The following is a 15,101-nucleotide window of genomic DNA, read 5'->3' as shown; positions in this document are numbered from 1 at the left end:
TAGGGCCAGGGTTTAGTGGTGGGATGGCAGGGTTAGGGGAATGGTTGGACTTGATGATCTTGGAGGTCTTTTCCAACCTAAACGATTCTGTGAGCCCAAGTCCTCATCCGTGTCGTTGCTTTCTAAGGTAGCCCTTGACCCTGCTAGATTTGCTGGGGTGCTTTGTTCCCACCAACATGTGGTTGGACTTCAGTTACACTAAAACTTTGCCATGCTGGGATGCCAGGTGACCCAGACTGCCCTTTATCTGTGCACTGAGGTATTTATTGCTTGGCACACAGCTGCCTCATCTGTGTGCCTTCTCTGTAAGAATGTAGGGATTTCTGAAGTTTCAAACAGAGCAGGGAGAAGAAGGGCTCTGGGAGAGACTGACGCGATACGTACCCATGCAAGTGGGGATTTCCTGTTTATAATTCGTCTTTTCATCCGAGTGCTGGGTTGACTTTCTTAATACAAGTGTTGAGTGGTACTTAAATTATTGTTGATATATTATATCTTTAAAACATTGATTTATCAGCCAAATGTTGTGACTTATATTATGTGTGTGTATAGCTGTGTATATGCACATTTATTTTATCAATAAGTGCGTAGATGCATTAAAATCGTTTGGCAAGATCTATTTTTGACAGAATTTGACAGCTTTTTTTTCAATTAATTTTGGTTCCCTCCCTCAGTCTTTGTAAATGAAGAAACAAAAAAGACAGCACACCCAGTCTTTATTGTGTGGAAAAGCTTTTTCTTTAATCGCTCCTGATTTTCAGTTTGGCTTGAAAGCACATTTTCATTCAAAGTGAAAAAGTTAAGCTGAAAATCAGGAAAGCTTATTTTCCTCTTCTGTGGTATGAATAAAAATGAGATGCCGGTGCTGAAAACATGAAGTGTATCATGATGTGAGATGACAAGTCTAATTCAATAATAGCAATTACTGTTGCCTTTGTTCACTAATATAATTTTAAATGTAAAACAAGGGTTTGTTTGGGGTTTTTTTGGGGGAAAAAAAGTACATCTAACACAGCTAAGATAGTTTAGATCCCAACTTGCTTAATATTTCTTAAAATACGTGGTTTTGCATCTTTAATGCAGTTCTGTATCCAAGCTAACTATGGTTTACCTACTCAGTATTTTCAAGTAGAACAACAAAAAATTGTTCGAGTAAATGTACACTCAACAGAAGGAACGTTTGAGTAAATGCATTGTAAATCCTGTCTATTCCCAGTTAGTGACTGGGAATAGGGATTCTAATGTGCAAGCTGCATTAGGTTCCAAGTCGGTGTCGGTCACTGAAAACAAACCTCTTGGTTTTCTGTAAAGTACATTTTAAATAAATGCTAAGGAGATTATGGTGAATTAGATCGGTCTCACGTTCCATGATTTTAAATCATTATTCAAATCGTGATTACAGCCGCATAAGTACCAGTCAGTCCGGTACATCAGACCACAGTCTTGGTTGTGTCCTATACTACGACGGAGCCCTGAGGTGCTGCTGTATAAGAGACATCCCTGACCTTGCTCCTTATTTTCTTGGCTCCTGCTCCCTGTATGCTGATGCTGCCATTTTCTTCTCTACTTCTTTTTACACTGCCACGTGTGGTGTTACTGCTTTTCATCCAGCTTTGCACAGGTGCTTGCCAGTCTCAGTGGATTCTCTCCCGAATGCCTCCTCTTGTCAAGCTGCTCAGGAGGAGCTATTCATACCTATTTTTTTTGAAGATACGTATCACTTCCTTTCCTATAAACTTCCAAAAAAGCAGGTGGCTTTTTTTACTTTTCATTCACGTTTGGTATTATTACAAATAGGTAAGACAAAAATGAAATGGAGTAGTGACTAGTCCAATGTATTTATCTAATAAAGTATGGGGAGAGTTTAGCTTTAAAGAGGTGCTAGAAAAACAAAGACTCCCCACTTAAGTTGCTGTAGCATGTTTGTGCCATCTGTACTGCAGATGCTAAAGTATAAATTTGGCTTCCTCTAGGAGACATTAGGCTGGCCATGTGGTGGAGACAGCTGCTGAGATGCGAGGGAATCTTTGAAACCGTATAGCAAGCATATTATTATTTCTCTAGCTGCTGATGGGGTGGGACTAGGGGGCATCTGAATTTTGAGCCAGCTTTGCTGTGTGATGTAGAATTATTTCTATCCGTATAATTATTCTCTCACTACATAGCATTCTAAAGTAATTTAAAAAATGTTAATTGGAAGTATTAAATTAAAAATGAATCGGCAAGGTCATCTTATAGTTGGATATCGCTCATCGGGTGATGTAATACAGGCTGTAGAAAGCCTCGGGATAAAGCTGACGTAATGTAAACTCGATTCTTTGTGTGTAATGGTCATCTTATCTGATGAGATTATGCTTCTGTAAGTGGTACAGAGTATAGCTTGTCTGAGATGGTCGAAAACTAATGCACCTAAATGAAATGAATGTGAATTCTGGTTCTGAAAGTCACACTCCTGACCACAAATAGCTTTTTTGCTTTTATAAAAAACTTGATTACCAAAGTATTGGGAATATTTTTTTTTTGCATCCATCAAAACATGTATGTAGTCATTTACATTTATCAGGTACCAGCTTATAGTTGTTTTTATTCTTGTGCTATAAAACATTTCTGTTTGTTTTTGTAAGCAGTCAACTGAAAAAAAGAAGGGCCAACTACCTCAAAGAACAAAGAAGTATATGAACGAAACTAAAATTTATTGCTACAGTAGTAGACAGTGGTACTAGTATAACTGTGATGTCTAAATTTTATTATGACTCGTGTCTTGAAATCCTAAAGAAAAAAAAAAAACCTATGCAGCTTGGAGACTGGGAAAGGCATCAGTGGGGATTCTTGGGTTTTAAAGGAGTAAATGGTGATTTAAAGAAAAAAAAAAACCTATGCAGCTTGGAGACCGGGAAAGGCATCAGTGGGGATTCTTGGGTTTCAAAGGAGTAAATGGTGATGTGGGTATAAGCCCTGTGGACATTCTCCGATGTGTATAGACTGAAATCACGAGGGAAGGTGCTGACTAGTGGGTGGAAAAGGATAGGGATGTGTGCAAAAAGAAGTTCATGGGGCTAGGTTAGAAATGTCAGTGTCGTGTAGCATTCTGAGATTGACGAGAAGCAACCTGAATTTGATATATGATAAGAAAGCTGATTTTAATACATGAGGGAGCATGCTTCAGCAGGGGATTTAAATGATGGGATTACATCATTTTCATTGCAGTTGGCATGGTTTTGAATTTTGAAGGCTGTATTATTTGGCAGAGCAGTTTAAAGAGGGATTGCCTGGCAAGCTTTTTTTCCTGTGTTATTGTTATTTTTAACAGATATTCAGGACAGTCAATTCTCTCCCTGTCTTCCACTGCTGGTGTATGCAACACAAGGCCAAAGCTTTTCAGATGAGACGCTTCTCCAGCGATCAGAAATGGATTTTATTCCCTTAAGGTAGGATAAAGTTACCTGGTGTCGTGACAGAACACAAACCTTTTTTCCCCGAGTGGCTGTGAATTGTTCTACATTTGAGAAATAAATAATTAGCTTTATGGTCACAGAAATAAGGCAAAGAGGTGGTTTACTCTGTTTTGTATAGAGAGAAGGCATTGTCAGAGTTCTACTCCTCTTTTTATTTTGCCTTCAAAAGAGTTTGAACAAGAGAAAACCAGAACAAGCCTCTTCTGAACTTGTCATCCTTAACACACCTGAAGAAAATGGGAATATGAGGAACTCCACCCTCTCAGACATCGTTCTAGCTTTCTTAGGCTCTGACATAAACTCCATGAAATTTTGGGGACAAAAATTACCTACAACTTGTATTTACAGTAGTAAATACATGCACACGTGTGCATGTAATAATATTGTGGTTTGTATATACTGGAGCAATATATGTTATGTGTCATTTAAAATACATACTTTTATATAAAGTATGAATATGTAAAGAAATAGCTACTTCAGTAAAAGTCTTTGTCCAAGCCTTCGTTTCAAGGTGTGACAAATGATTCCTTTTGTACAAAGAAGGTGAGAGATCCTAGCGCTTTATTAAAGAGAGGAAAAAAAGAAAGTGTGCGTATAAACACATAATATTTAGTGACATTGATGTTTAGGCTTCCCTGTACTTTTTTTTTTATTTGACAGGAGACAGATTTGTTTCCTTATGCGATAGACTGTGACTTCCCTTTGTGAATCAGAACATAGTTCCACCACAGCTGGTGATCTGCTTGCATGGAGTAATAGTAATTGGGGTTTGACGATCACTTTCATGTAAAATAACTATGAACTCAAAATCCACAATAAAAATATTAGAACTTTATGGGAATTTGTTGCTTTTATTCCTCGGAGACCTGGCTTATTTTATATTCTTTAAAGAAATAATAGATATAATGGAATTGAAGCGAGTCATTTATATTAAAAAAAAAAAAAAGCCATTCAAATTTATATATGTGTATAAGCAATATATTTTCTTTATCTAATAAATGTCCTATTACTACAAAATACTTCAGTCCTAAATTGATTGAAAAACATTGACGTAATAAGTAGAAATTAATATTATTTTCAAAGCTTTATTCTATAGGGCAGTAGGGCTTTTTGATATTGTTTGGACTTTCTTTAAATTTCTTTGCATTTTGGCCTGTTTAGGGGATGTATTTATACGTGTGTTGCTAAATGCCAGTTATTTGTTTGAGGGAAGTTCTACTTTTGCCTCATATATAAAAGCAGAGAATATAGATGTTGGAATAAAAAGCACGATCACAAATTCGCTTACTTTTCTTGCCTCTTACAGAGGAGTCCCTGATGTTTCTGGTGCCCCTGAGGAGCATGTGAAGCCTTCGCACATACGTGAAGCCGTGTCACTGGCAGGCGCAGAATCTCCCTCTGATGCACCCAGTGACTGCTTCACTTTGTCCCAGCACCCTCTTCCATTCGGACACGTGGAACCCTGTGACGCCAGTTGTAGTGGTTGGTTGTCTCAGCAAACCTCTCTTTCTGGACAACTGCTTGTGAACAAGGAGGCAAATGAAGGCTGTAAAAATGATACTAATGAGAAGGCATTGAGTCCCCAAAGAAGTGACAATTTAGCAAACTCTGCTTCAAAGGTGATGCTGACCAAGGCAAATAGACCGAACCAAATGGAAGCTTCTCTTGCAAAGCAGACCTGTAGTACGTCTGTAAAAGATGAATGCTTCTCCCGTGGCAGCAATGTACCAGCTACAGTTTTTGAGCTTTCAGAGAAAGAAAAAGGGTTACTGAGGCATGATGAGTTCTCATCTTCAGAAAACTCCTCTTGTAAAACAGCACTGACTAAGAATTCGGAAAGAAGGGAGAGAGAGGTGCAAAAGGAAAAGGTAAAAATGGCTGAGACTGAGTCAGAAGAGTGCATGAGGCAGCTGGAGAAGCTGGAAAAAGAAAAGAAGGTTCCTGAGCTTGATTTGTCTAATAATTTATCTGATGATTTGAGGAAAGACAATTGTAAAAATTCAGATGCACAAGATGTTTTTTCTTTAAAGACTTCTGAAACAGATGAAGGAATGTTGAAGGAACACAGAGTGGATTTAAATGGCTCTGCAAGCTTGAAGTTCGTGACTGTTGCTGAGGAGCTCCAGGGAGCTTTCCCAGATCAGCAGCAGCAGCTATGTCCTGCAGTGGGATTTGAGAAAGAGGAGTTTATCCCTACTGTGACAAGCACCAGTGATTGTGCACCTAAACGAGCAGTTGTGACTGACATGGAAGCTCCTTCACGCAACGAGGATGCCCCAGTGGAAGTAGAACCTGGAGTAAGCAGGAGTGAATTAACTATTGCAGATTTTTCCATAGAAAGGGGACATAAAGTTACAGGCATTTCCCCTTCCTTTAATCTTGTAGGTGATGGCTCATTCTCTGTACACTTTGCTCATCCAAGCTATCAGTCTACTCCAGGGGTATTTCTAAAGAAAAATGTTAAGGCAGAAGGACTTGGTGTTCTTGTGATCAAATCAGGTATTCGGACCTCACCTTCATGCTTAAATGAAGAAGCTTCTGAGAACTCATCTACCAGTATGCCTGTATCTGTTGAGAAGCAGCATTCACTCCAATGTGCTCAGAAAGAAAACAATGAACATTTCGAGTCCTTAAAATTGAAATATCCCCACAGTGGAAGAATTCAGTCTCTCCCATCGCTTAGTTTCATGGAGAAGGTAGGGTCTTGGAATGTGAGCCAGCCAGAGGAGGTCCCTGATGCAGTGACTTCATGTGACCCAGGTGGAGTTTCTCCTAGAAGAAAAGCCTACAGTGCAGTTGCCAGCTCTTCAAACAATATTTTATCCATACAAAAAAGTGGTAGAGACCCCAAAGATTATGTTGCTGCTTCCTCTAGAGAGACAGGTTCCCTGGGAAGTTTGCATGTTCGTAATAAAAACTTACTGCTCATCCATCCTCTTACTAGATCTCAGTCTGACAACGCGGTAAATGTTTCTAGTAGGAACACGTCCTTGGTTGATGTTATTCTGCCAGCAAATTCAATGGAGGCAGTGCAGCCTCTAGAAGAAAAAAGTAATGTTTTAGGAGTGTCTGAAAATAGTTTAAGAGGCTCCATGATACAAAAGTTGACAGCTGAGATTGTTTCTGGATCTAGTGGTGAAGATGAAGGAAGTAATAGTACAGGACAAAGCTCACACCCAAATGTTTTTGTTTCTGGTGAAGGAGTTGCTCGGCTCCTTAGAGAGGATGGAAACTCTCCAACTGATGACCAGAAGAACTGCGATGCTCTTGAAAATCATGGACAATCTCACACCCTAGATATTCCGGCTGGCCATGTCATCATGGACCATTTCAGTGATATTTCCCCAGATAGTTTGAGTCTTCCTGTTAGTTCTGGGGGAAGTAGCCAGGGTGGCTTAGGCTTTGCAGGGCACTCTTCAGTGGTTTCCAGGGACTTCTTCAGCAGTGCTGAAGATGATAACTTCATCCCCGTTGGAGCAACTCCTTTGGAAACTCCAGTGAAAGAAGAGCTTAATATTGAAGAAAGAATCCCAGTAAGTTAGTTTCTAAAAACAATTGTACCTCTTCTTTACCTTTTGATTATCAAGAGACGAGAGTACACTCGGCTGTTGTAGAGTGAGTAGGACAGAAGTGCAAGAAGGTATCACAGGAACGAGACACTGGTATGCTTGGAGTTAGTTTCCGATAGCCAGTCATATTGGGAACCTGTCAAGCAGTAGTTACTCTTCTAGAAATACTAGCAAATACGTGTTTTATGTAAGCCTAAAAAAGTTAAACTTTATAATTTATTCTAATTTTAACTCTGGTTTCAGAGTTATCCCCCCCTTTTTTTTTTTTTGGTTTTTTTTTTTCTGGTTTTTGCTGGGATTGAGTTAATTTTTTTTCCCTCTAGTAGCTGGCATAGCGCTGTGTTTTGGATTTAGTATGAGAATAATGTTGACAACAACTGATGGTTCTGATGGTTTGGTTGTTGCTAAGCAGTACTACTCAAGGACTTTTCAGCTTCCTGTGCCTTGCCAGCGAGAAGCTGGGAGGGGGCACAGCCAGGACAGCAGACCCAAACTGGTCAAAGGGCTATTCCAGACCATATGACATCATGCCCAGTCTATAAACTGGGAGGAGTTGGCCGGGGGGGGGTCGTCCTGCTCGGGAACTGGCTGGGCATTGGTCAACAGGTGGTGAGCAATTGCGTTGTTTACCACTTACTTAGCATATTCTATTATTATTATTTTAGTTTTCCTTCCTTTTCTGTCCTATTAAACTGTCTTTATCTTGACCCATGAATTTTCCTTTTTTTTTTTTTTCTCCCCCAATTCTCTCCCCTGTCCCACTGGGGAGAGGGGGAGTGAGCGAACACCAGTGTGGTGTTTAGCTGCTCACGGGGTTAAATCACAACATTTTTCCACCATTCTTTTAGGAGACTCTGCTAGGGTCTGCATCACTACAGGCTAAATGAAATGGTTTTATGCTGGTCTGTGCTACTGGTGAATTTCATCCATAATATTAGTTCAGCTTACCTTAAATACAGAGGTGAAAGAAATAACTTTGAGGTAATATTTAACATGGGCAAAGAAGGGGTTGGATATGGGAAGGAATTTTTTTGTTTTTTCCAGGTATAGATGATAGTATCATGGTAAGAGTGCTCACGGAATCGTTTAGGTTGGAAAAGACCTCCAAGATCATCAAGTCCAACCATTCCCCTAACCCTGCCATCCCACCATTAAACCCTGGCCGTAAGCACCTTGTCTGCCCAGCTTTTTGTCGTGGTTTAACCCGGCTGGCAACTCAGCACCACGCAGCCGCTCGCTCACTCCCCCCCCTCCCTCAATGGGATGGGGGAGAGAATCGGGAAGAAAATAAAAGGTTAGAGCCGAGGGCTGAGATAAAGACAGTTTAATAAGAGAAAATAATAATAATAGTAATAATGAGAATGATAACAGAATATACAGAATATACAAAACGAATGATGCACAATGCAGTTGCTCACCACCCGCCGACCGATGCCCAGCCTGTCCCGAGCCATGATCAATCCACGAGCAGAGAGCAGTCTCCCCGCGACCGACCGACCGACTAACTCCCCCCGAGCATGACGTTCTATGGTCTGGAATAGCCCTTTGGTCAGTTTGGGTCAGCTGTGCTAGCTGTGCTGTACTCCCAGCTTGTTATGCCCCTGGCCGAGCAGGAGAAGCTCCAAAAGTCCTTGAGTAGTCTGAGCACTACTTGGCAACAGCTGAAAACATCAGTGTGTTATCAACATTCTTCTGGTACTAAATCCAAAACACAGCACTGTGCTAGCTACTGTGAAGAAAATTAACTCTACCCCAGCCGAAACCAGGACAAACAGAAATGTAAAGATTGGTGGCTGATGGTGGTGGAACATAAAAGACACAAGAACAGGACATAGTGCAATCTCTTTGATAAAAGACTTGTAAATAAGTTGGTTATAGCTGTTTTAGCAGAGCATTGATAAGCCGTTTCTGATCTTCCAGATTCTTTCAAAAGATCAGGTTATAATTATCCAAACATGAGGTTGAGACTCAAGTGCTGACTAAGGAAATGCTAGGCTGCAGAAGAGAGAGCTGAACTTCACACACCCACGGATCTGCAATAATAGCAAAACCAACACAGAACTCCTTGGCAAATCAAATTGCCTTTTTTTTTCTATAAATACTCTTTTTGCTCGTTCACTTTGTTCCAGTATCTAAGGCATGAATTCTTGATTCTGTGGCTCATAGAGGATGCTCGAAGCCTCTGCGTACCTTCCCTCCTTTAGATCTTACTTGGCTACTGCAGATTCTTTCCTCCCTTCCCCATTTTAGGACGGTTGGTGAGAATGGAGGGCAGGTTGTGGCAGCCATGTTAACTATACTAATAGCTGTTGAGTGTTAGAGAAAATTAAATGCAGATTTATGTTAATGATAAACATGTAATTATCCTCTGAGTAAGTGGCTGTTCCTCTCACAAGATGACTCCTATAATCATTAGGTCTTTGGAACTGTGTTTTAGAAGCACTCTTCTCTGAGTTGTCTCTGCAAATACGTGTTGAAACAAATATAAATATTGTAGGGAGAATATTTTAAATGAAATTCAAGAGCTGTAAAGGTTGTCTGTTAACTCCGTTTTTAATTACTATAATTAGGCATGTTCTCCAGCCCTAGTTCTGAGGAATTCTGTTCTCATAAATCACTGACAAGGTAAAGGAGATCAGGTCACGTATATGGCTATTAATATGTAGGTTTATAATAGAACCACAGGAAATAGAGTTGGCTCAGATGTATAGGGTAATTTATTTCATTTTGTTGGCTAGTTTAGGACATAGTGTAGATTAGCTGAAATTACCTTGCCCCTACAGGTGACTAAGTCAAGACAAATTTGGGGTGTGTGTTTTTGTTTTTGTTTTTTTTTCCCCTACATATAATACCTGTACGTAAACTCTGTATGTATGCTCTGTTGAAAGGGAAGAAATTACATTCCCAGGAGATCCTACGCAGCCTTTGGTAGGCTCTTACCTCTATGAGACTCCTCCAGCTTTCAAAATGTATTAATACAGGGAATGATGCCGTGTGTGTCTGAACTGACAGTCTCTAGGAGGTGCACAGAGAGAGTTGGTCTCATCCTCATTACCTTTTTCTCTAGTGTATCGCTGAGTTTTAGGTTTTGAGGATGGTTTTTATTTGACTTCTGTAAACTAACTGCTTTGTTTCATGTTAATGAAGTTAGATATGGACAGTAATTTTTATGTATGTGTGGGGTACACAAATACAAATAGTGCTTGTGTGTGTTTGTTCTGTACTTATGGAAAGGGAAAGCCCTGCATTTTATGCTGCCTTTACTAAGAAGGCATTATTGCTTTAGCTGCGCTGATAAAACTAAGTCTTGGTTGTACACAGAATTTGTACACTTGAGTATCTTGAGTACACTACGTTTTACAGACTTAAACTAGCGTAGTAGGTTGTATCCAGAAATGGTTTCATAGCTGGAGAGTTTCTGAGGTACTGCTGAAATCGGTTCATTGCACGCTGAGCAGACGGGTGATTACATATTAGACTACCTGGGTTTCTTCATAAAGCTCTCAACAGCAGAAAGTGATTCTACCCCTTGGCCAGCACAAGTTTATTCCCTACAGCAATGTCACGAAAGCTGTTTGATGATGGTTTTTTAATCAGCTTTGACAAAAGGGCTCCCAACTACTTGCCTTGAAGACTAGCCCATATTGAATTTGCTCTTAAAAATCATAGAATCATTTGATTGGAAAAGACCTTTAAGATTATCAAGCCCAACCGTACCTGTCCACTACTGAACTGCATCTCTAAGCACCTCCTCTACCCATCTTTTAAAGAAAAGAGTGAGGAACTCTTAGAGAGTGAGGAACTTTCCTGCTGCCGAGCTTGAATTTCAAAGTCTGATAATGTTTTCCTTACAGCAATCATTTGGGGAGAAAAAGGTTTTTAAACCAAATCCTTGTGTTCTCCTTCCAGCTGGCAAATGTCATTTTAAAGAGGCGAGGCTGAAGCTTACCAACCTCCTCTGAAGTATCAGACTTCTTGCTCATGCATTTGAGTAAAAGGACTATAAGCAGTTGGCTCTTGTCACAGGAACAAGATAATGTGGCCTCTTCTTTGCTGACTTTTTCCATTGTTTGTTGATCCTGTGCACTGGTTTGGTGGTAGGAGGCTACTGCCAGTTGCTGTCTTTGGCCCGTGATGCAGGAAAGGTCAGGAAAGCGCCAGGTAAAACTGTTGGTGAGTGCAAGCACAAGCCATCGCCACAACAGTTCTTGCAACTTATTTCTGAATTGCTGCCTAGCCTAAATCAACGAGGAATAGACTGCAGGATATGTCGCTTGTTCTGCTGGGCTGCATGTGGCTCGTGAGGTCCCCGTTCTGTAGGCCTAGTTATACTAGCTAGAAAACAGGCTTGTCACTCACGGTCCAAAGAATAGAATAAACTGGAGATGTTGCCTCATATGTGAATGCTTTAGTGCTTTCAGTGAACTGTTAGTGCGAGTTGAACTTGACTGAGGTTTAAGGTGTTTTAAAGTGAGTTGTTAGCGTTGAAGATGACGCAGAAAACGCGTGCAACTTCAGAATCCATCGACACTCTCCGAGTGCCATATGTGTTACTTATTTCTTCTTTTGCCAGATATATCTTCGCAACCTTGGCATTGATCAGTCACCTGGAACTATACTGACACCATTTGTACCCCGAGGACCCATCAGGGAAGTTGAATTTTCCCCTTCAGAGCTTCGAACGCTGAAGGACTCCACTGACACGCTGACGAGGGTTGCTCTGCAGCCACAAGGTATGGGGAAGGAAGACCTTGCATTGTGCAAGCCTTCGAGAACGCAGAACTTCAGACTCACCTGTGAGGTTGCTCTTGGCTTGGTAGTGAGGTGTTTTTCTTCTCACGCGATGCTCTGCTTCATTCATGTGTCTTGATCTCCTATCTGAAATGTGAGATATTTGGCATTAGAAAAGTAAGCAGTAAAACCTGTGAAAACATGCCTTCTCACTAAGGAGTCATGGCTCCGTGGCATCTTCTAGCCAGTGCAGTGGCATTTTATTGTTGTTCTTTATTTCTCTTTTCACAAGAGTTCTAAAGAAGGAAATATTTTTTTTTATCTAAAGATTAAAGGAATGTTACCAGACTTTTTCTTCCAGTGAAAGAAATTAGTCTTGGTTTCTTTTTCTTTCTGAGACTACTTGGTGTGTTCATTGTGACAGAAAGTCATATGTGTTTTATGACTGACCAGATCAGTTCATAAATCCATCCATCTCAACATAAAAAACCCATTGATATGACTAACAAGTGTTGAGTCATTTCTGTATGAAGAACAGTGTGTGCTCGGTTAGGGTTAAGATGTTCCTCAGTGGCACACCCATGTAGTATGTCATCAAAACATGAAAATGTCCACTGCAACTACTTCAGAAGTGTATTTTCCTTGGCATATTCTGTTTTGGCATTTGCATCTTGTACCCAGTGGGGAAGAGTGGGATCTGAAGGCTCTTCACAAGTACCTGCCTAACCCTTTGACTATCTGTGACTTCAGGAATCCTGCACTGACCTGTCTTTCTAACCAGAAGTGATTAAATGCATCTCTTCTTATGCCTGTTGGCCTTGCTTATTTTATTATTTTTGCCTTCTTTAAGCATTGTGGGAGACTTGGCAACTGAAACAACTCGGCAATCGGTACGGGGCAGAGTTGTCCTCAAGAAAGATACTGTTTACCTGGGCTCTGAACTACTTGGTGGACTTGAAAATATCAGCAGTTGGGCCGTGAAACAAAACTGTGTTTGAAACAAATAAAATAGCTGTTGGCAGGCATACTTGGGACCTGGCTCTTCACCGTTATATCCGCCAGCATGGAGTTAAGAACAGCGTTTGCACTTACATTTGGCTTTTTTTTTTTTTTTTTTAAAGCAGTTAAGTGTTATATATTCAAGTGCTAAAAGTGCATCTTGTCTGATTTTGGACCTTTCTAACCAGTAGTGGGAAACAAGCTTATCCATAGCATGTCCTTTGCCTTTTTCCAAAAGGATATTTTGGAAATACTGCCCCACAGCCCTCCTGTTTTTTGCAGGGATACTGTTTATAATCCAGGTGCTCATCTGGACATTCAAGCACCACCGTATCATTTATCTAAAAACATTTATTTAAAATCCACTCTAAGCATTTATTTAAAAGCAAGTTATTTAAGTCAAGTCCTGTAGTTTCTTTGATATTTATCCAAAACGGTCTAAGAGATTTTTTTCGAGTAGACAATTCTCATGGAAGTCTTAGTTCAACTCTCATTCTAAAAACAGTTTCCTGGATGTTTTCCAATATTTGAATTCTTCCCGCCCTCTAGTACAAGAAAAAGTAGCCTTCAGTGATGCAGCTGTTTTCTGGAGCCCCAAACTTAATGAACCTTCTGTTTCTTTGTAGGTAACTTGCTGTCAGCCGTTGAAATTACGCAAATGAGTTTTAACTCCAGCACTTCCACTCTCAGTATGTCTATACCAATGAATTCAGAAGTTGGCTCTGATATTGTGTCACCCCGTGAACTCTCTCCCCGCTTCTCAAGATCTTTTGGAGACAAACCAGTGAGTCAGTGCAGTATGTCGTGCCACCAACTGGAGATGACTGCTCTGCTTTCTGCACAACGGGAGGCAGAGTGTTCAGCTGTCTCCGAACTAGCTGAACCAAACCAGCAGCTGCAGGCTGTTTCACCTGACTGCCATTCTGACAGAGAGGGTCCCATGCTTGTTGCAAAAAGTGTTCAGGATTTGTTAGCTAAAAATGAGTCAAAAGATGTGAATAGCAGCCTGCAGAGATGGACTGCCAGTTCTTTGGCTGCAGTTAAAAATGAAATGGAGGTTGACAGAGGATTACAAACTTCAAGCGTAGGTAGTAAGAGAAATAAGGGTCAAGAAAGTGATTCTTTGGTTGGATCTGGTGCATTGCAAGAAGTATGTAAGCTTTTGGCAGAGGCAGAGGATATAGCTGGTAGGTGGCGTGATCCTCTCTTTTCTACTGCCTCTTCTAGAGAAACTGGTGAGTCTTCCCCAATGCTGATTAGAAAGGAGGATGGCCCCAAAGATTCCAGGTTAGTGAAAGACAGCATCCCTCAGTTTCAGAAGCAACTGTCATGGGATGAGACTCTGTTCCCAAGAAGTACGCAAAAAGAGGGGTCGGTAATAAAGCCTCTGAATCATAACACAAGCAATTCGAGATGGGAAAATTCTTTTGATGTCAGTTTGCACAGTAGTGAAGAGCTGATGAAGGAAATGACCAAAGAGTTTAGGATGGGAAAATCTGTAGGAAGGGCTGAGCCAGAAGGCTGTAGTAGTGTAACGACAGACAGAAATCCACCTGGTTTTGTGGGTCACGCACAAAGCAATGGAAGTAGTGAAGTCAGCACTGGAAGTAGCTCAGAGTTGGGGAATCCTTCCTCAGAGCTTCTAGGCAGCGTCACCGATGTTGCAGGAGGCTTCCAGATGATGTTGTCTAAAGCTAGTACAGCTGGAAGCAAAGCAGGAGGCACACAAGAGAGTGACGGCAGTAGCAGTGGAGATTCGCTAGCTGCCCGGGTCAAAAACCTTCTGGGCAATCCTTCTTCCTCAGAGCCTGTAGGCAATGTCACCAATGTCGCAGGAGGCTTCCAGAGGAGGTTGTCTAAAGCTAGTGCAGCCAGGAGCAAGGCAGGAGGCACGCGAGAGAGCGACGACAGCAGCAGTGGGGATTCACTAGCTGCCCGGGTCAAAAACCTTCTGAGAAATGGATCACCTGTGATACACGCAACACAAATTCTGAAGAGTGCAGATGAAGAGGAGAGGAAAGCACGAGGTAATAAAATGTCTCAATTGTGTTTTATCAAGTGCTACGGTAGAATGGCAAATCTTTATTTAGATGTATGTTTAAGGGATTGCTTTGAAATGACTTTGAAACAAAGGGATATGGATGTAAGAGGACCTCTGAGGTCGTCTGAATCTGTTCCCCTGATATTAAAGGTGTTTATATTCCATTATTAATGATAAGCATTAATGGGACAGGGCTTAAAGGATCAATGTTTTTTTAGTTATGTAGTATGATAGAGTGGGATAGAACTGGACTTTTCCAGCTTGAATACCTTCTTTTGCCTAACGTGACAGGAGAAAGTGTTTTGT

General features: G+C 40.9%; 1 protein-coding gene across 1 annotated transcript in view; it reads left to right on the top strand.

The window, feature by feature from the left end:
- LOC118452356 overlaps window positions 1-15,101 on the top strand; it is a 32,329-nt gene that overhangs the window by 9,707 nt on the left and 7,521 nt on the right. The window contains exons 3-6 of the mRNA XM_035895050.1: window positions 3,311-3,428; window positions 4,762-6,988; window positions 11,598-11,757; window positions 13,381-14,781. Of these exons, the coding sequence (XP_035750943.1) occupies window positions 3,409-3,428; window positions 4,762-6,988; window positions 11,598-11,757; window positions 13,381-14,781 (3,808 nt within the window). The 5' untranslated portion in view covers window positions 3,311-3,408. The remainder of the gene's footprint in view (window positions 1-3,310; window positions 3,429-4,761; window positions 6,989-11,597; window positions 11,758-13,380; window positions 14,782-15,101) is intronic.

This window comes from Egretta garzetta, unplaced genomic scaffold (assembly GCF_000687185.1).
Source record: "Egretta garzetta isolate BGI_Z169 unplaced genomic scaffold, ASM68718v1 scaffold265, whole genome shotgun sequence".
NCBI classification, from domain to species: domain Eukaryota; kingdom Metazoa; phylum Chordata; class Aves; order Pelecaniformes; family Ardeidae; genus Egretta; species Egretta garzetta.
This window is presented reverse-complemented; position numbering and strand designations above follow the sequence as displayed.